The sequence below is a fragment of the Amphiprion ocellaris genome, chromosome 15 (genome assembly GCF_022539595.1).
Source record: "Amphiprion ocellaris isolate individual 3 ecotype Okinawa chromosome 15, ASM2253959v1, whole genome shotgun sequence".
Taxonomy (NCBI): domain Eukaryota; kingdom Metazoa; phylum Chordata; class Actinopteri; family Pomacentridae; genus Amphiprion; species Amphiprion ocellaris.
Genome location: NC_072780.1, coordinates 7505663 through 7527153, shown reverse-complemented (window position 1 = coordinate 7527153; position 21491 = coordinate 7505663). Strand labels below are relative to the sequence as shown.

At 37.5% G+C, this 21491-nt stretch overlaps 1 protein-coding gene across 2 annotated transcripts; it reads left to right on the top strand.

The window, feature by feature from the left end:
- Positions 1-472: 472 nt before the first annotated feature.
- laptm4b (lysosomal protein transmembrane 4 beta) lies at positions 473-14964 on the top strand. 2 transcript variants are annotated; one of them, XM_055018137.1, is made up of 7 exons: positions 473-741; positions 2388-2505; positions 5167-5240; positions 5326-5448; positions 5850-5948; positions 7821-7916; positions 8206-11396. In XM_055018137.1, exons 1-7 carry the CDS (start codon positions 649-651, stop codon positions 8257-8259), a joined length of 657 nt encoding a protein of 218 aa, XP_054874112.1. In that variant the 5' UTR covers positions 473-648; the 3' UTR covers positions 8260-11396. The 2 variants fall into 2 exon arrangements, with proteins under 2 accessions (XP_054874112.1, XP_023137084.1); XM_023281316.3 differs by lacking the exon at positions 8206-11396 and adding an exon at positions 12788-14964 and having other exon boundaries at positions 474-741.
- Positions 14965-21491: the final 6527 nt, after the last annotated feature.

Here is a 21491-nt window from a genome sequence, read left to right as displayed (position 1 = left end):
GATTTTTTTGGAAGATTTTTACTTTTTTTTGAAAGTATTTACATAAAATTTTCTTGCCAAACTTGGGGGATTTTTTTTTTTTAATAAAACTTTTAAGGGAAACTTTTAAGGAATTATTGGAATTTTCTTCCTAAAGGTTTTGCAAATTTTCTGAAATTTTGGGAATTTTTTGGCTGAATTTTTTATTTTATTTTTTTTAGACAAAGAAAATATTTTTTGGTGCCCACAAATGAAGACAACAGGAGGGTTGAGAACATTATCACTGAGAGGAAAACTTCTGCTGAAATGCATTAAAGTAAAAATAAATAAATAAATAAAAATCTGGCTCTTTAAAGGGCATAATGAGAGAGTTGAAGTGAAACATTCAGTGTGAGTATGGGTTTTTTTTTTCCATCCATCATCCAGCCTCTGATCCTGGTCAGAATCCTCCTCGGTCACATGACTCTGGATGAACAGATTAACGGCTCTCTGCTTTCAGGACTCCACTTGCGGAAACGTCGCTGAGGAACAGACGCTGGATGTGGCGCTCCTGAGCACCGAGGACGCCCAAACTACAACCATCTTTCTCGGACGTCGTGGCCGCGAATTATCCGTTATTTCGGCTGCATTCATGAAATAGCCTGACATCGTTGGCGCGGTTTAAAAAAGATGATTTCGCCGTGGGACCGGTGGTACTCGACGAGCTGCTGCCTTTGCTGCCATGTACGGACTGGCACCATTATCCTGGGAATATGGTATATGGTAAGTCGGGTTTTTCCAACTGATATTAGCCAAATGTTTGTACGAAAATGGCTAAATATGTCAAAATATCTCACACATATCACGCGCTAATGAGTGCTAAGTTAGCTAGCTAACTGCTGCTGCTTTTCATTTGTTTATCACTTGATTTGCCATTTTCGGGATGCCCTTGGTTTAGCACATTTTAACAGCCTTGCTAGCGAAATAATCATCGTTTTTTAATTCAAGACTTATATTTTTAACCACACAAAAATATTTTAATCAAATTTAAGCGTCTAAGACGGCAATTTCACCCCGTTTTTTTGCCGTGCAGTGATACTCCTCCTAAGCTAACGTTAAGGTTGCACTTTTCTGATAACCTTACCAGCCCACCCTGCTGGCTTTGTCCTACATTTGTAGTGGGTTAAATATAGTTTGCTTCTGTGTTTACACACGGGATAACCTAAAGTTTTAAACATAGTTCGCTAAGCCTAGAAAATCTCTGACCTTTAATAAGTCCCTCTCTCTTTTGGATCCTACTACTAATCATCAAATAGAGCCAAGGCCAGAAAAAGCAACAAATACCTGCATAAGATGTTTTCATATAAGAGGAAACCGGTGACATAAGAGTCTTGAGGTCGTTTATCTTAATCATGCCAGACGGACAAGTGCTGTATTGATCCTGGTTAGCAGTTCATCAATGGCACTTTTGTTAAATTGCACTTTACACTGGAGCTGAGACCATTAGTCGGTGAGACTGAACAGAAAATGAAGCCAAGTGAATGTTACTATTTTTATTATATTACCTTCGGTTGCATGAACTTTAGGTCAGTAATTTCAGTATGTTACTGTCTAAACTCCTCATTAATCCCCAAATCATGATGCCTTATTTCACATTTGTTGACTACATTCATCCCCACTGTGTCATATCTTAACCCTCGTGTTGTCCTGCAGGTCAAATTGACCCAGTTTAAAGTTTGAAAATGTGAAAAAAAAAAAAAAAGTTTTCACAGTGAAACTTCTGATGTCCGCATTTTCAACATTTTTGGGAAATCTGTGAACATTTTTTGGTGGAAAAAAAGAAATGTTAAAAATGTTTCTTAAGAACATTCACAAAAAAATCAACCAAAATCCAGCAAATTTCGCTGGATTTTGGTTGATTTTTTTTGTGAATGTTCTTAAGGAAAATATTAGAAGTTTTACTGATATATATGTAATCACTTTAGATATTTTTAGGATTTTTTTGGAAGATTTTTGCTAATTTTTTGAAAATATTTACAAGAATTTTCTTGCCAAATTTGGGGGATTTTTTTAAAAAAAAATAAAACTTTTAAGGAAATATTGGAGTTTTCTTTCTGAAGGTTTTGCAAATTTTCAGAAATTTGGGGAATTTTTTTGCTGAATTTTTGGATTTTTTTCAGACAAGGAAACAATATTTTTTGGTGCCCGTAAATGAGGACAACAGGAGGGTTAAAGCATAACGAATAATTCTTTACTTCATCTGTAGTTGTTTTTGCATGTCTATTACTTTAGCACTGCTTCAAACAAAAGTCTGTTGTCTGATCACTGAAAGCTAATGTTCTAACCGTCAGAGTTATCACATTTGAAGATTCGCTCAAGAATGAAAGCTGTGCAGTTTAATATTCATATTGATTTTGTACTCCCCGCAGCTCATCAATGCAGTGGTCCTACTCATCTTGTTGTCGGCTCTCAATGACCCAGTTCAGTACCGCTACCACCTTACCAGCTCCGAGCTGGGAACCGACATAGATGTCATGGACGATGCAAGTGAGTGCTGTTACACACCTCATAGTTTGTATTAAATGTTTTCAAGGATGCAGTTTGTTCTTTGCCTGATGCTAACTCAAATCTTTTTTGTTCCAGCAGCTTCTCCTATGTGAGAATGTGCTGTTTATTCCGTGTCTTACTGTTGTGAACTGATTGTCTCTGTTTTGTTTTTTTGTAGACAGCTAATGGCTATTCTAGAAAATAATCAGCAGATTCATCAATAATGAAAATAATTGCTCGTTGCAACTCATCCATTTAAGATTTATCACGACAAATTGGCTGTGAGAGTTTGCTGTGTTGTAGTGTTTTATTTATAAACTCATGCATAAAACCAGAGACCATAAGTGTCACATTATAGCAAGAGTATCTACATAATGCGGTGCCGAAAAAAAGGTGTAAACTGTGACATTGATGTTTTCTTTACTCCATTCATCTCTTTACGTAACAGATTTGGCTGGCAGATTTAAAAGAAAAACTACATAATAGTGCCAAAAGCATATGCTGTAATGTTTTAATCTCGTGTCCTCTGTATCAGTATTAATATGGGAAACACAACTGGTGGTTTTGCATATATGTAGTTGACAAATAGTTTTGTTTAGCTTGAGCAGGAAAATGAGTTAAAATATTATATCAGCTGTCAATACTGAAGATAATTCAAGACAACATCAGGTTTCATAGCTCAGTAATAATTTTATTTGGATGTATCTCAAGGTTTAACCAGAGAGTGCTTATTAAAATCAATGTCATGTCCCTTTAGTGCCATGTGTGTCTGCAGCTGTAAAATCACTTATACTTTCTGCCCACCACTTCTTTTCTGAGAATGCTGCTCTCAGCACAGACATAGCTGAGTAAGCCAGGCACCATAGAGAACAAATCAGACTGCATGTGTATTTTCAGTGCTTCCCCTCCAGCAGCTATCATCATCACAGTCACTTCTGGAAGGCCACGGATGCTGTCACTGGCTACTCTGATTAAAAACGACTGCTCTAATTCTCCCTCGGATTAAAACGGCCATGTTGACTGACTCCATCCCCCTCTCGTAGCGCTCATGCTCGTGCGCCGTCCGTCGGTCAAAGATTGGGAAACGGCAGAGAAGGATGGAGATGAGCTGGTGTCATGGTTTTGTAATATGTAGTTTCACTGATTATATGCATAAAAATCTCAGATTTGGTGATGATACGATGGGTGGTAGTAGTGTATTTATACATGCGTATATTGTTTATATATAGCATGCATGAACTTGTGTGTCTGGGTAGCAAGGCATTGAGAAGAGTATCATCATTTCCTGAATCTTAACACAGTATCATATGAGTAACAGCATGATATACAGTAATTGCCTTTAGTTTTTTACAAGTTTATGTTTTGTGAAGTTGTGGAAATTGTGTTTTTATGGAGACAATGCCAACACTTATTACCAGGTCCTGTAACTATCTAGACTGTATAGTGATCTGCTGTTGTTTGTACCCAGATACAGATCCCCTGTATTAGCTTGATAATAGTGGATGATTTTAGTTACTATGTTGAGTGCTACACTGACGGTGACAAGTATCTCATCAGTGAGTTCTCATGACTATAATGTGAATATGAGTGGTGTGTTTCCTTCAGTCAGATTTAGCAGCTCTTGCGTAACAATTACCTACATGCTCATAGTGTTTTATCCAAGGAAGACTGAGTGCTAAAAATAGTAAGGTTACTCAAGGTGCATCTTTTTGTAATAATCCATGCCCCCATTAGAGCAGGGCATTAACATGTGATCTGTACATGATACCTAGGTACTGCTATCGGATCCGTGGGTATTTGCATTTACACCTTGTATTAAAATGTCCTCTCATTATCCCAACTGAGTTACCCGGAAGATGAGCAGGAATTCAGCTGTATTAAATTATATTAGTAGGCTTGTGCATCAATGCATTCCCAGTATTATGCCAGCACGTATCATATATGACAGTATTCATTAAAGAAAATGGTTCTAATTTCAAAAGGAGAAGTCACTTTCACACATGGTTGACATTAAGGAGCAAAGACATTTCCTCTGTGGTAGCAAAACACCTTACACAAGTCTTATAAGACTCCCTGCAGGTAAAACACGGCTAATGACTGACTGACTCAGAAAGACTCACTATAAACGGAAATGAAAACACTGGCTGGCTTAGCAACATTAAAACTAAAAATAACCCATAATGCGGCTCTGTCTGTAGACAAAACTGTATCTTCTGTTAAGAACATGTACCAGACCTCAAATATAAGTCGACCCCCACATTTTCAAATCCAACTCCAAAAAGAAAAACGTCTTAATACAATACGTCTCATACAAAAAGGAGTGTGTGTTTTCAACATTGCTGAAGACCAAAGTGTCAGGATTTTTAAAAACTTGGGTATACATTAATGGAGTGTTACCACCCAAACCTGACTGTCAATAGAAAAAATATGATAATTAATCTGAGCACTTAATGTGTTTACATATTTTCCTTTTATTTTCTTTTGCCTGTACATCACCTTAATAACTTCTGTGTATGAGAATCTGCAGTTAAAAATGAAGTTGTACTTTGAGATTACATCAGTGGATTTAAACGTTTCTGGGAAAATTCACAATTGCTTCAGTTCTTCACTGGTAAACTAAATTCTCACATTATTATTTGTTTGTGTGCTTTCTTTCTGCAGATATCTGCATAGCCACTGCAATATCCCTACTCATGATTCTTATATGTGGCATGGCAACATATGGTGCTTACAAGGTAAACTGACAAAACAAATTACATTCAGACACACATCTGGACTTAAACTGAGTTCCTTCATCTAAACTGAATCTCTCCTTTACAGCAACATGCTGCTTGGATCATTCCATTCTTCTGCTACCAAATCTTTGACTTTGCCCTTAACACACTGGTAGCCATAAGTGTGGTGGTTTATCCCAACACGGTCCAGGACTACCTCCAGCAGCTGGTGAGGACCATTTCATTCCAACTACAATGCCTACCTAAGTGATTCATTGTTGTCAAAAAATATTTGAAAGTCAAGAAGTAGCTAACTGCTTTAAAACTAAGTTTGGGTTAACTGCTTAGCCTAACAGATTCTGAGTTCAGTGATTCACCAAAGCATTTGTTGAGTAACACTGTTAAAGAAGAGAAATTCAGTGAAAACAGGCCACCCACGTATGAGCACAGGTCTTAGTTATGTAGATTAGGTGTCCAGTTTAGACTCCTGGGCTGTTGAGGACTGAAAGGTCAGATTCTGTCGGGGGCTGCTTTGAAATAGGCCACTTTTGTTCTTTCTGTCTCACATTTCTCATTGATTTTTGTTTCCAATTTGACATATATTTGTCTGCCTCTCTCCCTCTGTTCCAGCCGGGGACATTCCCTTACAAAGAGGACATCATGTCCACCAACAACATGTGCCTAGTTTTTGCAGTCCTCCTCTTCATTGGCTGCATCCTCTCCTTCAAGGTAAGCTGTGTCTTTCTGCCTCTGCTGATTCTCACAGTTGGCCGAGCTTTCTTCTTGCTAGCTTTTTATGCTATGGTGGGCAAACATTCATCTGACTGACGCATGAAACTGCGCATGCACATAAAAAATCTGCTTGTAAAATATAATTCATGCAGTACATGCAACACATTGCTACAGATTACATACCCACTGAACATTTGTTCATTCTGGAAGAGCCTTCTTTTTTGTTCTTTAAAGATTCGCTCATCATATTGCAATGTGATTAAGTCAATTAAGCCTCCCGCTGTGTACATCTCATAGCAGAACGAACCATATGGCATGTATAATGAATCTACCAGTGTGAACATTTCCCATTATCAATGGTGTTCATGAGATTATCACACAGTCAGAGAGCAGCAGGTCAGGGACAACAGGAAACCAACTCCCGTCAAACTAATTCTCCCTTAATGCATGGATGATTCTCCAGGCGCAGCTCTGCTCCGAGGCTCTTGGACGAGATAGGGCATGAAGTTGCAGTCATCTGTACAATCAAATCAACTTGTTTCTCCTCTAAGCTGAGATTAGAAACGTTCTCGGCAGATATCCAAAGCCGGAGCCGGGGTTTTATGACAGGAAGCAGCCACTGGAAGACACACTGCTGGACTCACTGTCAGAAGAGTTATAAATGTTCTGTCTGACACAGTGAGCTTTTAGTATATGGAAAAACTGGATCGCCTGCATTAAAGATTGCAAATAGATCTGTGACATTTGCCAAGAAAAATCAATATGACCCTATTTTTATTGATGCTGCACATACAGTATATATTGGCTGCTGTTGTTTATACTGATGATAGTTCCCTGGAGAAGGGCCAGATGTGAAACCTCAAGGACACATTCAGCTCTCAGGGCAAAGCGAACACCAGCTAAAATTCCCGTCGAAGCCAACATCCTCCACTTGACTGCACTTGGCGTGAATGGCACAGACAGGAAGAAGAGACGGTAGGAGAAGAGAGAGTTGAAGATGCAGTAGCAGCAGAAATATAAATGGATAAATGGTTCAGTGACTAAAAAGAGAGAGAGATGTGGAAAGTAAAAGGGCAAGATGATCAAATTCAGATTTCGTAGTGATGCGTAAAGTCAGCCCCATGAATAACTACTCAATACGAAATATTATTTTCTTCACATACAAGCTTGTCTTTTGTTGTTCTTTTAGGTAGAGAATAGGCTAGTCGAAAAAAGAGTGCACATGCAGACAGTTTTTAGTCTGCAAAAATGGATAATTATTCAATAGAGAACAGGAAAAGAGAATTGGCTCAGCATAGCAAATTAAAATAGCTGAGGAGTGGAGCCAACTGTATTGTCAACGTTTCAAATGTGTGCTGAGTGACGTGTACGGGTTCAGTTGGCCTCACGCTTGTGTTGCACAGTGAGCAGGTCAGCTCAGCAGATGGTTAAAATGATTGGCTGGTGCTCTTGCTTGGCTTCCTGGTTCGTTGCTCTAGGCGCTGGCAGAGGTACCAACTCAGCAGGCTACTCACATACACTCACACAATGAACCTCCTTTTCCTTTGCCAAGTCCGACAAACCTAAACCTCAGTGTAGGCTTAGGCTTACTGAGGCAAGAGATGCCCGATAAGTTGGTGAAATGGCGGACTAGGAAGCAGAAAAGCCACATTGTTGGAGAAAGTGTTCACACATAAAACAGACTTCATCATAAAAATAGCTGGTACATCACAGCCTCATCAAGCAGTGATGTCATACATCTCTGCTGTCATCATCCCTAACCTTGACAACTGGATGAGATCACAGCAAGCGGCTACAGTAATAATGAAAAGTGTGGACAGTGTTGCTAAAGGTCATTTTGTGTTCTTTGTTTTCACCTCCTGGCAACAGGCCTACCTGATTGGCTGTGTGTGGAACTGCTACAGATATGTGAGCGGCAGGGGCACCACGGAGGTCCTGGTTTATGTCACCACCAACGACACCACAGTGAGTCCTCGTATCCACCCTCCAGTTCCTCGCCTCAAGGACACACTGATAGTCCCACCGCCGTTAGATCACATAATTACATTTGCACATCATCGATTTTTCACTCTTTCGGCTTAGGAGCACTCAGTTCATTATATTAGCTGAAATAATTCAGATAAAGGCTTTGAAAAGTCACTTTCATCTCTACGCTTGACACATTAATATAAATAGTGTATCAAATGCTAACAGTGAGGGGTTTTTTTTAGCACTACTAAAATTTAGATGATATTTACTTTTGCATGTATTGCAGCTCAGTGAGTTGATACCTCTAAATGTTCAAGGTAAGGATTTTAGGAGTCAATAGATAATTAATAGATAATAGAAATAGATCTTTAACTTGCAAAGGAAGTATTCAAGAACCTCATTGACCTCAACCTTGAACCACAATATTTTGTTCACTGTGAGATATTTTTTCTCCAGCAAGAGAAAAGTGTCATAAATTGGATTTATTTTTTTAAATCAAAGAGGCAAAATAATTCTGGTAATTTACTGTTTCAGAAAAGAAAAAGCTCAGGTCGCATAGAATGTCTATATTTTAATTACCTGTATGTAATGGAAAAATTCCAAACTTTCTTCTGAAACTACAGTTATTTCCATATCGCATAACTTACATTTTCAAGAGGTTCAGGTTAATGTGGTTCTGCTATAAAATCTCATCAACTTAAGAGGTAAAAGACAGTTAGGTGAAGATGCTATGTGTAGTTTTTTAACCACTGGGGAATTATTGACAAATTAGAAATGAGAACATGGACAAAGAGAGAACGTTCTGCAAAAACTATATCAGTTGTGGACCAATATTAAAATCCTACACATATCACTTTATGTTGCAGTTTATATTGCAAGTTATACAGTTATTGTTGATTGAATGGTACTTAGTAGGACTCTTTAATGTTAAAATAGATAGTTTATATTGTAGATAATAGTAGAATAGCGTACACAATAACGTAGCATAGTGAGGATGTCCAGGGTCCACATTCTGCTGTGGAGTTGTTTAACTCTTCCAGTGCAGTCGGTGCTGTAGGATGTCCTTAGTTGTAGTTGGCTGGCTGAGCAGAGCCGCCTGTTGTCCATCTACTTGGCCTCCTTGGAGTTGTCTTCAGGTGTTTCTGAGAGGCTTTAGCGTAGTCACTGTTTCCATTTGTCTGTCTGTTTGTAATCCTCCACGCTGATACATAAGACATTAATAAGTCTCACACCCGCTGTTGTCACAATAAGCAGCACTTCACCTGTCTGTCACTTTGTCCTTGTGCTGTCACGGCCCTGCCTCACAGTGCTGACGTTTTTCACCTTATGAAACAGGCTGCGCACCCAGGAGCTAATCCAGCAGTGCCCAATGTCACAGTGTGTATCATATGGCCTTCCAGCAAGCATTGGACAAGTGCCAGTCATTTTGTCCACAGCAGATATGATGAAGGGAACAAGCTATGTTTTTTTTCCTTAAACAGATTTTAAGAGGAAGAAACAGAATGTATTCTCATGAAAACATGCTGTTTAGAAATACTTGATTTAGAAATATATTCGCCATTACATATGAAAAACAGAGATTGGAACTTTGCGAACGTGCGTGGTTGAGCAGGTAAATATGAAGCCTAAAACAGAGCAAGCAAAAAGTACAAGATGTGAAACGGGTCTAAAGTATTACTGAATTCACCAGTAAACAACAGAGAGTTCAAAAAGATGTATTAAACTTTATACTTCCCTTTTAGCCTCCAATAAAAATGATTGTGAAATGTTGCATGGAGAAAACAGTGAGTTTGTAATGAGCTTAAATGTGCTGCAAAATAAATGAGCCAGGGAAAAATACATAAAAAATAGTTCTCGTCTGATTACCTTTTATTGCTTTTTGTCAGTTTTTAAGCTCCATGTATAATGAGCATGACTAAAATTGCCAAAAAGATATAGTTATAAGTTGCTTTACGGGCGCCATGAATATAGAATTACAAAATATATGACATTTAAACACTTACTTAACTTGACATCTCTGTAGTTGACTTGTGGAATAATCGGCTGTTAAAACTCTAACGTACGTATGAATAAATGTATAATACAAAATCCAGAATCTGTTCAGATCGCTAAAGAAACAAACCTGAAATGTATAAACAAAACAAAGTAAACAGCTGATACAACTAGGTCAGAGTGAAGGCCTGAGCACAAGCTGTGTGAATTTTAATTACAGAGGTATGAGGGAGCAACTTTTACCTAAATGCAACACATATCTGGTGCAGATAAACAGGTCAAAAAACTCTCACATGGGACTGGATAGTGACAACATGGTTTTATCTCTGCATTCCGTTTCTCCACACACAGTTTAATAGAGCGCTCCGTCTATTTTTACTATTGGAAAGCCGGCAGTGTGTCTAAATGGCTTTTTATTGCCTCGAACATCAAGTACCCAGCTGCTTATCTTCCGTGCTTTTATATAAATGCCATTAAAATGCACAAGGGTCATCTCTCTCTCCCTCCCTCTCTCTTTTTCCCCTCTACCTCCCTTTATATATCCCTGTCCGTCCTCCTCTCTTCTTCTGGACATGTTACATAATTGCCTGCTTGTCTGCTTCATTTCAAATCCTCCCTGTGATGTGTTCGCCGGGCCTCCCTGGCTGTTTCACAATTCCATCCCCTCCGAGCATATTCTCTCCCTCGCTTCCTCTCTTGCTCTGAATTAGCAGTAGCGCTGGTTTTATAACACCATTTATAGAGGAAGACCTTTGATAGAAAATGCAATCGGGCCTGTAAAGCGGAGGGACGTGTGAAAATGTTATCTTTGCAGCTTGTCATTCCTTAAATAGGGATGGAATAAAGGGCATTAAAGATGGTGAGAAGCTGTGTTTAATATGTATATATAGTGCACAGTATTTTCTGCATGTGAACATAGTGGTGAAAAATTCCTACAATGAAACAAAAAAAAGTGGTGCCCGTGACATATACACAACTTTGCGGCAGTTTCTTAATACACTGGGTTGTATTTAATAGAGTCGGAAATGACAAGTTTGTGGTGTTGCAGCTTACAGCAGTGATGATGCAAACTGATGATTGTCTGTTTAGTGAACTGCAGTGAGTTTATTATATAAGGAGTAGTGAACGAGTGAATATGGCAATTATTTCGGGCACAGCTTAGGGTAAGACTGTGTAGTTGTAGCTTAACAGCAGCCTCTGAGACTGTTACAGAATAATAATACCAACTAAACCTTGTGTAACGGCAGCATAAGTAGAGAAGAGGTAATGAGAAGTCGGGAAACTTACTATGTAATTTCACTTACACGGTGTTTTCTGAAGCTAGTATGAGAATAACAAGGCTTTATTTGCAAAACTGTTGAATGGTTAATGGTGCATTTTATAGATTTTTGAATTCAACTTTTAATTTCTAGGAAAAATAATGCTTTTTCTGTCAAATGTTAAATAGTTTCACTTTTAAGCATTAAACTTCAAAGCTACAAATGATTGTATATGTGTACACAAACGTTCATTCTTGGTCTTTGAAAACAATATGTGGTGCAAAAATAATGTAAAGCCAATAAGTGCTTATTAGCTTTACATTATTTTGCAGAGAGCTTTCTACTGCATCTCACAGGCTTCCTCAGAGATGGGACTGGCTCAGGTGTTATCATGTAACCTGAGTGTGGAACATTCACTTGTTATCATATGAACAAGTTGAACACTTAACCCACTTACTGCCATTTGAGCCGGCTCCTAAAAGCTCAGAGTAGATCAATTTGTCCCACAAAATATACAATATGCAGTAATTGATGTAGTTATTAATCTACCCTCAACTTAAAAAAGACATTATTGCATTAGTTTCAGTTGTCATTTGTGCTCAGAGTTTACTTTTTTTGATGGTTAACTTTTTGTATTTTTTAACTTTGGCTTTTTTTTTTCCATCATTGGCTTGTATAGTTTTTGTCAAATGGTGTTAAAAAAAAAAAAAAAGGAAAATCTATTATTTTATGTATTCCTTGGCTTGTAGACTTGATTATTTTTGTACAGTGGTGTGATTTCAGAACTCTCTTGTGATGTTTTTGTACTTCTCGCATGAATATTTATTTATTTATTCATTTATTTTTGTCTATTGTACACTTAAGACTACAGAGATAATCAGTGAAATTAATTATTTAACCCTTGTGTCATCCTGCGGGTCAAAATTGACCCAGTTTAAAGTTTGAAAATGTGGGGAAAAAAATTAAATGTTTTCACAGTGAAACTTCTGATGTCCACATTTTCAACATTTTTGGGAAGTCTCTGAACATTTCTTGGTTGGAAAAAAATAAATGTTAAAAATGTTTCTTAAGAACATTCACAAAAATCTACCAAAATCCAGTGAATTTCGCTGGAGTTTGGTTGATTTTGGTAGATTTTTTTGTGAATATTAGAAGTTTTACTGATATATATGTAGTCACTTTAGATACTTTTAGGATTTTTTTTTTGGAAGATTTTTACTCATTTTTTGAAAGTATTTACAAGAATTTTCTTGCCAAATTTGGGGGATTTTTAAAATTTTTTTAAATAAAACTTTTAAGGGAAGCTTTTAAGGAATTCTTGGAATTTTCTTCTTGAAGGTTTTGCAAATTTTCAGAAATTTGGGGAATTTTTTTGCAGAATTTTTGGATTTTTGTCAGACAAGGAAACAATTTTTTTTGGTGTCCGTATTTGAGGACAACAGGAGGGTTACTAGAAAGACAACACGTCATTCAAATCATTTATTGATGTCACCAGTTCAGGTAAAAATTCTTTCAAAGTAAGGAGCATTTAGTCCTCTGAAACTGTGAAACTAAACCATCTAGAGGATGTATTTGAGCTTTGAGTTGGTTCTAAGGTGCCTTTCGGTTCCATTTCAGGTTCCACTGCCACCATATGAGGAAGCTGTCGCCATCCCACCCAAGGAGCCCCCACCCCAGTACATGGAGGCATGAGAGATGCTCTTGCTGCTGGATTATATACCCCGAATGCCCCCGCAGCGCCTACCACGTCTCCCTCCAGCAGTAGGAGCCCAACGCCGGCATTTGAAAAACAAGATGAAACAATGTCTTAGATGCTGGTATCAGCTTGGATTCCTGCCAACATTAGATTAGATTACCCTGAGCCAATATTGCCATTAACTCTGCCCCTCTCTCCGTCACCCTCGGCCGTCGTGACGTGTTGTCCTTCCTCTCGTCTCCTCTGTCCTCCTTCAAGGACGGCATCACAGCAACTTTCAGCCCTCCTCCCCCCAACCGTCATCCATCCCCAACCCTCCCTCTGGGCAGCTGCTGTTCCCTGAAAGCATCTAAACTCTTGCACGCCCCGAACGCTCTGACCCACCTTAACGTGCGCTTTTCTTTGAGGGAAAAGTGCACCCGGTTTGGCCACCAACTGTTAACCCCCAATACTGTGAATCTCCCTTGTGGTCTTTGTCTAGAAACAAACTACCTGAAGAGGGATCTAGCAACAGAGAAAGAGAGAGAAGGAAAGCGACATACATTATCAGTTATACAAGAGCACTTTTTTCAGAAATTGACAGATTTCCTTCATTGAATGTAATGTTGGGGTATTTTTGTATGACTTTTTTGTATAACAGTGAAAATTGAGAGAAAAAGACGTGAGTAGTGAAAAAAGGCTGTCCTGTTGTGATAAATATCATCTGTGTGCTGATGGAGCTGGTCCTGCTGCGAAGCACACTGAAAAAGGTTCCTTGACCAATAACAACCGTCTTCCTTTTGTAACCAACGTCTGTAAACCTGTTTCCCCTTCGACTGCCAGTGAACAAAACCTTGACTCCAATCACAGTATTCCAGTTTGCCTTCCTGTCCACTTTGTCTTTTTCAAGATCTAAAGCGTTTATGTGATTATCCAGTGAAGCACTTATCACAGATACATTTTGATTACAGATTTAACACCCTGAAAGGCGATGCATACAGCGTGTAAATGTGGGAAAGTGTTGACTTCTGTCGTTCCTGTTACAGCTGCAACAGCATCGACTGTGTCTTTATTCCTATTTTTTGTTTTGTTTTTTACATGGATCATGGTGTACAATCTGATCTTTTAAGTTGAGCTAACTTAGCTGGACTGAGGGCATTTTCCTATAAAGACTTCGTGACATGCTGCTGTACGTGCAGAGACCGTGTGTGAGTGTGTGTGGTTGCCTGTGTGTGACTGTGCCATGTGACTCCTGCGTCCTTTATATGTAGTAACATTTCTTTTTTTTTGCACATACAGTGATATCATGAAGTGATATATCCTGTGCTGGTAAGCTTTTTGAAATTAACAGCGGATGGAGCATCGACTAGTAGCACAAAATCAATGTACACTACATCAAGCTAGTTACGCAGTGCTTGTCTATTTGCCTCAAACTGTTTAGGCAATCAGTGGAGCATTGTGAGAAACAATTATGGAGCAAATAATATGTAAACTTAATCCTGTTTTTTCCAGTAATTCCCCAGTAGTACTTGCTATCAACAGAAAACCATTAAATCCATTACCTTTTGTCATCCAGACTATGCAACAGTGCATTCATCAATCCATTAGACTTAGAAATACATGTGCCAGGAAGTAGTTTGATCCCATTTGATACTAATTCTGTAGGTGATATGTAGCCATTTGTTGGCCCCTCCATTTTTGCCCCCGTGTGAATTATGACCACTGCTTTTGCAAATCCAACAAAGCTGAAAATGAAATTGCACTTTAAAGTCAGTGTGAGCTCACTGAAACCTGCTGTATTCGTGTTGTGTTCATCTTTACCTTGTCATGAAGTAGAAAGTGGTTCTAGTACGATCAGCCTCCCTCGTGGGGATGATGGGAGCTTCTAAAAAACATTTGTCATCATGTAATCATTCTGAAAAGCTGCAGAGGACTGATTTTTATGTGGTTGGAGACTTTTAGCTGAGTCTTGCAGTTGTTTTTTGTTGTTGTTGTTCTGGACCAGTGGAGGATGGCTGATGAATCATTTTATTTGTCACTTCAAGACTGTTCTCTCTCCTCTTGTTGGATCTGCATGAGCTCATGTCTTCAATTCTGAATAATAAAAAGATCAATCAACCAGTGTCTGCTGGCTGTATTTATTAGGTGCTTGTTTTGTTTTTGTTTTTTAGACTCGTCTTCAGCTGGTATTTGACTTATGAACTATTTTAAAAAGCCAATGTTTTTGACAAAATCTGGAAGAAAAAAGAGCCCTCTAAGTCACTCTTTGGTGGCTAATTTAATCATGTTTGTTAGATATGAAACCTTGGAAGTCTGAATCCATGTTTTAAAGACTCCTCAGTACACTACAGCATCATTTGGAAAAGCTCAGTCATGGTGTTGACTGCTTACTTTGCTCATTCTAGCATTTAAAACACACTAGACAGATATTGTCTCTGATGCATTATAGGACACATTCCAACCATGTCACAAGTGCAAATACACAAGTCAGGGATGTATTCTTGAAGGAATAAAACAGATTGAAAAAAGAAAAGTGTAAATAATAACAGAAAGGTCCCATTAACCCTCCTGTTGTCCTTATTTACGGGCAACAATAAATATTGTTTCCTTGTCTGAAAAAAATCCAAAAATTCAGCAAATTTCTGAAAATTTGCAAAGCCTTCAGGAAGAAAATTCCAATAATTCCTCAAGAGTTTTATTTTAAAAAATCTCTCAAATTTAGAAAGAAAATTCTTGTAAATATTTTTTTAAAAAATGAGTAAAAATCTTCCCAAAAAAAATCCTAAAAATATCTAGTGATTACATATATATCAGTAAAACTTCTAATATTTTCTTTAAGAACGTTTTGAACATTTCTTTTTTTCCACCAAAAAAAATGTTCAAAGATTTCCCAAAAATGTTGAAAATGTGGACATCAGAAGTTTCACTGTGAAAATATTTCTTTTTTTTCCCCACATTTTCAAACTTTAAAACGGGTCAATTTTGACCCGCAGAACGACACGAGGGTTAAATCAAAACTCAAAATCTTGAATAATGTTTGAAATCACTTTTCATACCTAGCGACATGGTGACATTTTATTACTTTTATTTCTTTAGATGTATATTTTCGTGCTGTTTTATTGCTGTTTATTTTATTGTTTTATCGTGTATTTTACCTGCTGCACAGTGGCTTGGTGGTTAGCACTTTCGCCTTGCAGCTAGAAGAAATTTGGGGAATTTTTTTGCTGAATTTTTGGATTGTTTTCAGACAAGGAAACAATATATTTTGGTGCCCGTAAATGAAGCCAACAGGAGGGTTAGAGCAAAGCTGTTCTGTTTTAGAGCTGAGTGAAACTAACATCCTGCTCGACCTCTTCACATTACAGAGTGTCTTTGTTTTGCGTTAGTGGAGGCGGCATCCTGTGAAATCCTACTCAACAAAAATTAAACGCATCATAAGCTGAATTTGAGCGTAAAGACCCACAGAAGGCTGACTGGATCCACTCTCAGCCAAGAAATTCATCCTAGTCAGTACAGACGTAGTTGTACTGGAGTTTTCTGCATGCGGACAGACAGCTGTAACTCTTGTTTTTAGAGCAGGGTTGCATGTCAACAGATTGCTCTAAGACCGTCTGGGTTTTGGGACTATTTAAAAAAAAAAAAAAAACAGAGCGTCAGTCTGCTGCCCTCAGAGTTTGTTTCAGCATCCCTCCCTCAGAGTGAGCGAGGACCAAAATGCTGGCAGATCAGCAAGGATTTACCCGCCTGCCTCAGAATGGAGGCTGGCATTACCTTGGTATGGCCAGACAGACGCGCTCACCTACTTTCTGCCACTGGGACGAGGCAGAGGGGGGGAAAGAGTAAGTGGGTCACATTCTGTCTCTTTTCTTGCTGAAATGCACGTCAGGGGGCAAAAAGAGGGTTGTGCAGGGACGTGAGCTTCCAAAAGAGGAGGGTGAGTTTGTAAAAAAATCTGTCAGCAGAATTCATATGACCTGGATAACACTGAAGCTCTCATCAGAAAATGTCCACTACGGGCAAAATCATCATGAATTTTGGCACAAAAAAAGACCATAGTATACCATGTCGAAAAAAAAATGTGATTTTTCAACATGTTGTAAAAACGTGCCATATGATGAAATCATGTAAAGGAGGCCGTGAAAAACACTATGGTAAGATTTTCTTTGACATCTGTAAACAAAACGTATCAACAAAGTTTTCTGTTAGAGTTTGTGTTCTTCTAAGTTTAACTCCAAGATTTTAAATACTGTCATTTACTGCAAATGAATATCTACTCCAAATGTCTCACTAATAATCATTATCAGCCTTAAAAACCTACAAAACACCCCTCTATACTGGACCACACTTAGTACAGTCCGGTTCCCCCTTCTATAGATCTGCTTGGAATCTTCCACTTCCTGTTTGTCAAAGTGGCCTTCTACCTGGACAGGTTTTGTTGGAGCTCATGCAACAAACATTTTGGGTAACTGCACTTTAATATGGATGGATGACACTGAATTAGAGTCTGTTTTAATGAGACTGAGTTAAGATGTGTAGCTCTGTCGTTAAATAGGAAATTATTTCTCAGAATTCACAGAGAAAAGTCTGAAATGTTTGCTAGGTTAGCGTCCCACATGTTCTTTGGCTCAGCTAAAGCTAACTCTCTCCAACTTCTGGATCTCTTGAGTTGCTTGTTGTTAAAATATCTTGCTAGAGGTGCTGAAGCTCAGAAAGTCTGAGATGTTTGTTCAAAATAAGCTCATTCTCAAGTCGTATCTGAACTGTCCTCTTTTGTTTGAACTTTCCCTAAACTTAGGAGTTAATGACAGAGCAGCACATCCAGACTCAGTCTCATTTATGTAGAGATTAAATTTCAGTGTCATTCATTGATGTTAAAGTGCAGTTTTTCAAATGTTTATTGCACATGCTCCCGACCAAACCAGTCCAGGTGGAAGACGATGTGAAGAGAAAGCTCCAGAGGATGAATATCACACATTTATGTTGGAAATAAATGTCCTTTAATTAGACATTGTCATGCAAAAGTTGGATTTCCCTTCAATGATGTTCAAATCTTTGTTGAGTGTTTTGTTGATGTTTGTTTCTAAATATTTTTTGACACTCGGCCCCAAAGATTAAAACCTTCTACGGCTCACAAGCTGCAACAATTCACACATTATCAACTATCTTTCTGACTAAACTAAGATAAAAAGTGAAAAACTGCCTGATTCCTGCATCATGAATGTAAATCTTTTTGGTTTTTATGACAGTAAACTGAATATAGTTGGGCTTGACATTTTATAAACCAAAACAAGAAATGAATTACTGGAGAAAATGACAGATTAATGGACAAAGAAAATGTGTTTTCTAACATATATGGCTGAATTACTCCATTACAAGATACATACAATTTTAATTCAATTTTATTTATATAATGCCAATTACAGGTCAAATTGTCTCAAGATGCTTTATTTTTATATTTTTTGTCTTATTTAAAATATGACAAAGTAAGAAATTTAAAATTCTTGACTAATCCAATTTATTATTTGCTTTTTAAGAGACTAATGGCCAATTAAAATAACTTTCTCCACTAAAACTAATAAACATGAGGTCAAATAGAAGGAACAGTTTTAAATACTGCAGTCCCACAACAAGAATAAAGTTTGTCAACAAAACTAAATCTGCTGGTGGATTCCATTAAAGTCCTAAGAAATGATAATAAAGTGTGATACTAAAGGTTTGTGGTGCTAAAAATGTCAAAGTAAACATATCAAGTTGAACATCTGGATGGAGGTTGATAAAAGTTGACCTCCCTTCATTTCTCTGGAGAGAGTCCATGGATTTTATGGATGGTGGTTAAAGACCTGCTCTTCTCGTGGTCTTTCTTCTAGTCGCTGTAAAAAGTCAGTCCATCCTGGCTGACTTCAACACCTCTTCATGACAAGTTGTTCTGCCTCCGACCTGGTGGAAACTCCAGAAACTCGGGAAAACAGGTGGAGACTCGAAGAACTCGTGGAGACTCGAAGAACTCGTCGGGCGGGGGAAGGTGTGGTGGGTGGTGGGGGGAGGTGGGGGAGTAGAGGGGGGAAGGCCACCACCCACCTCCCCGCCTACTCTCCGCCCTGACTCCACCCAGACTCCGCCTTGGCTCCACCCATGTGGTCACTTGAGGAACTACGATGCCAAAGGGACGACGAAATCGTTTCTTTTCATCTGATCTGTAGCTCAGTGAGTTAAGGATTTGCCTATGGAGCTGCAGGTCGCTGGTTCAAGACCAGACACTGGTTAAGTTTTATCAAAATTCTGACAAAGACAAACAAAGAAAAAAGGCCAGTGGTGGGTCTTGAACCAGCGACCTTCCAGTCACTAGTCCATCTTCTTATCCCCTGAGCTATCTGCTCAGATACTAATTCTTCTTTTTTTTGCGCATTTATCATCTATTTTTTGTCGTTTTCGAGTTTTTTTTTAACTTGAGTCTCGACTCGACCGATTTTCTCAGGAGGCTGGACTTCAGCCTTTGTGCTGGAGGGTTGAACCCTCAGTTCCAAGACTTTCCAAAGCCTCCACACCTCCCGAGTCCTCAGGACCTGAGCTTTCACACAGTCTGAGGGCTGAAATTTTCTAAGTCCCACAGTAGTTCTCTGTTAGTTTGAACCTTCAGACAGTCCAAGGACTGATATCTTCTAAGTTCCTGAGTAGTTCTCTGTTAGTTTGAACCTTCAGACAGTCTGAGGGCTGAAATTTTAAAAGTTTCTCAGTACTTCTCTGTTAGTTTGAACCTTTAGACAGTCTGAGGACTGAAATCTTAAAGGTTTCTCAGTACTTCTCTGTTAGTTTGAACTTTATGGTTAACAGAAGCCTTAAAACTTGTGACCATGAGTCTTGATTTCACATTTAGATCATCCATCTGAGTTCTTCTCAGACCTTCACCTGTAGGTTTTTTAGAAATCCTCAAACTTTGATTCTCTTCACTGAACAGTAAAGTTTGTGGAGATCCGAAGGTAACATTAGTTTGATCAATGCCGTCAACTACTAGTAGACTTTATCTGGAAAGCAGTTTTCTGAAATGAGTTGTTAGTAAATCTGTCCACAATCAAACCAAGAACATAGAAAGAGGAAATGTTTGAAGAAACAACTTGATGTTTTTGTTTCAGACTAGAAAACGCTTTTAGATCTTTATCTGTTTTTGCTCTTTTTGATCGTTTTGTCTCTTCTGTTTAGTTTGATCTTCTAAAGTCTAACTGGTGTCTTTTCAAATGTTTTGTCTATAGTTTGAATCTTCTTAAACGTTTAGTTTTGCTTTTTTCTCACCTTTATTCTTTTCTAATGTCTGATTTGATTTCAAAATGTTTTGTCTTTTTAATGTTTAATTGTTTTTTCAAAATTTTTATGGGCTTGTTTGAACTTTTGTTTTTCTTTCCCAATATTTAATTTTTCGATTAAATCTTTAAGGTTTTTCTTTTTAAATGTTTTACCACCTTTTAATGTTTAATTTTCATTTTAAAGGCTTCATTGTATTTTCTGTTTAATTCCTATTTAAAGGTTTATTGTCTTTAAGATTTAATTTTCTAATTAAACATTGAAATTTTTAATTAAATGTTTTGTCTTTTTAAAGGTTTAATAATCTAATTAAATGTATTGTATTTTTTTAAATGTTTAATATTCTTCTTAATTGTATTTTTTAAATGTTTAATTATTGAAAATATTTTCTCTGTAATTTTTACTATCTTTATTTTAAAATTTTATTTAATTTCACAATGACACATTTTGTATCTTGTTTAGTTATCTAATTCAATATTTTGTCTGTTTAATGTAGTTTAATTGTATTTAATGTTTATTTACATTAAACAGACAAAATATTGAATTAGATAATTAAGCAAGACACAAAATATGTCATTGTGAAATTAAACAAAAATTTTAAAATAAAAATAGTAAAAATTACAGAGAAAATATTTTCAATAATTAAACATTTAAAAAATACTTTTTAATAATACAACTTCTTAAAAGCTTTAGTGTATTAAATTTTGTTTCCTTTGATTTAATTGCTTTTTCTTATTTAGTTTATTTCTTTAATCTTCTTTTTCTTTCAAGATTTCAACCCCAACCTTAAAAATGAAATAAACCCATAAATCACAATGAAAATACTTCTGTTGTCACAATCATGAGTTAGTCAATTATTCAGTTTATCAATTCAACTTTATTTGTTTAGCACCTTTTACACAGATGACAAAACTAAACAAGCAAAGACAAAAAAAAAAAAAACTATGCTAAAACTAGGATTAAAACTCAAAAACATTTAAAAAAAAAAAAAAAAGATTTAACATGGTAATAAAATATGTTGTGTCCAGGGGATGGAGGGAGTTTATTGAAGCCTTCTTGGGCTCACATGGGAAATCATTTTTTAAAAAAAAACCTTGATATTCAGTCTAAGGAAACTGGAAACTGCAGAGTGACAGAAGAACCAACAATATCTCCAGTTTTCTCCTTAAATGAGTCGACTCTTCTTGTGCTTTCAGACCAAAGAACTACAGACTCTTCACAACCTGCTCAAACTCTTGGTACAGGACCTCACCACACGGGTCAAGAAGGTTTCCGTCTCATTTCTACTCTGAAGCTGACCTTCTCCGGCTCAAACTGCTGACAAATGTTTCTGCTGCTCTAATGTCTGCT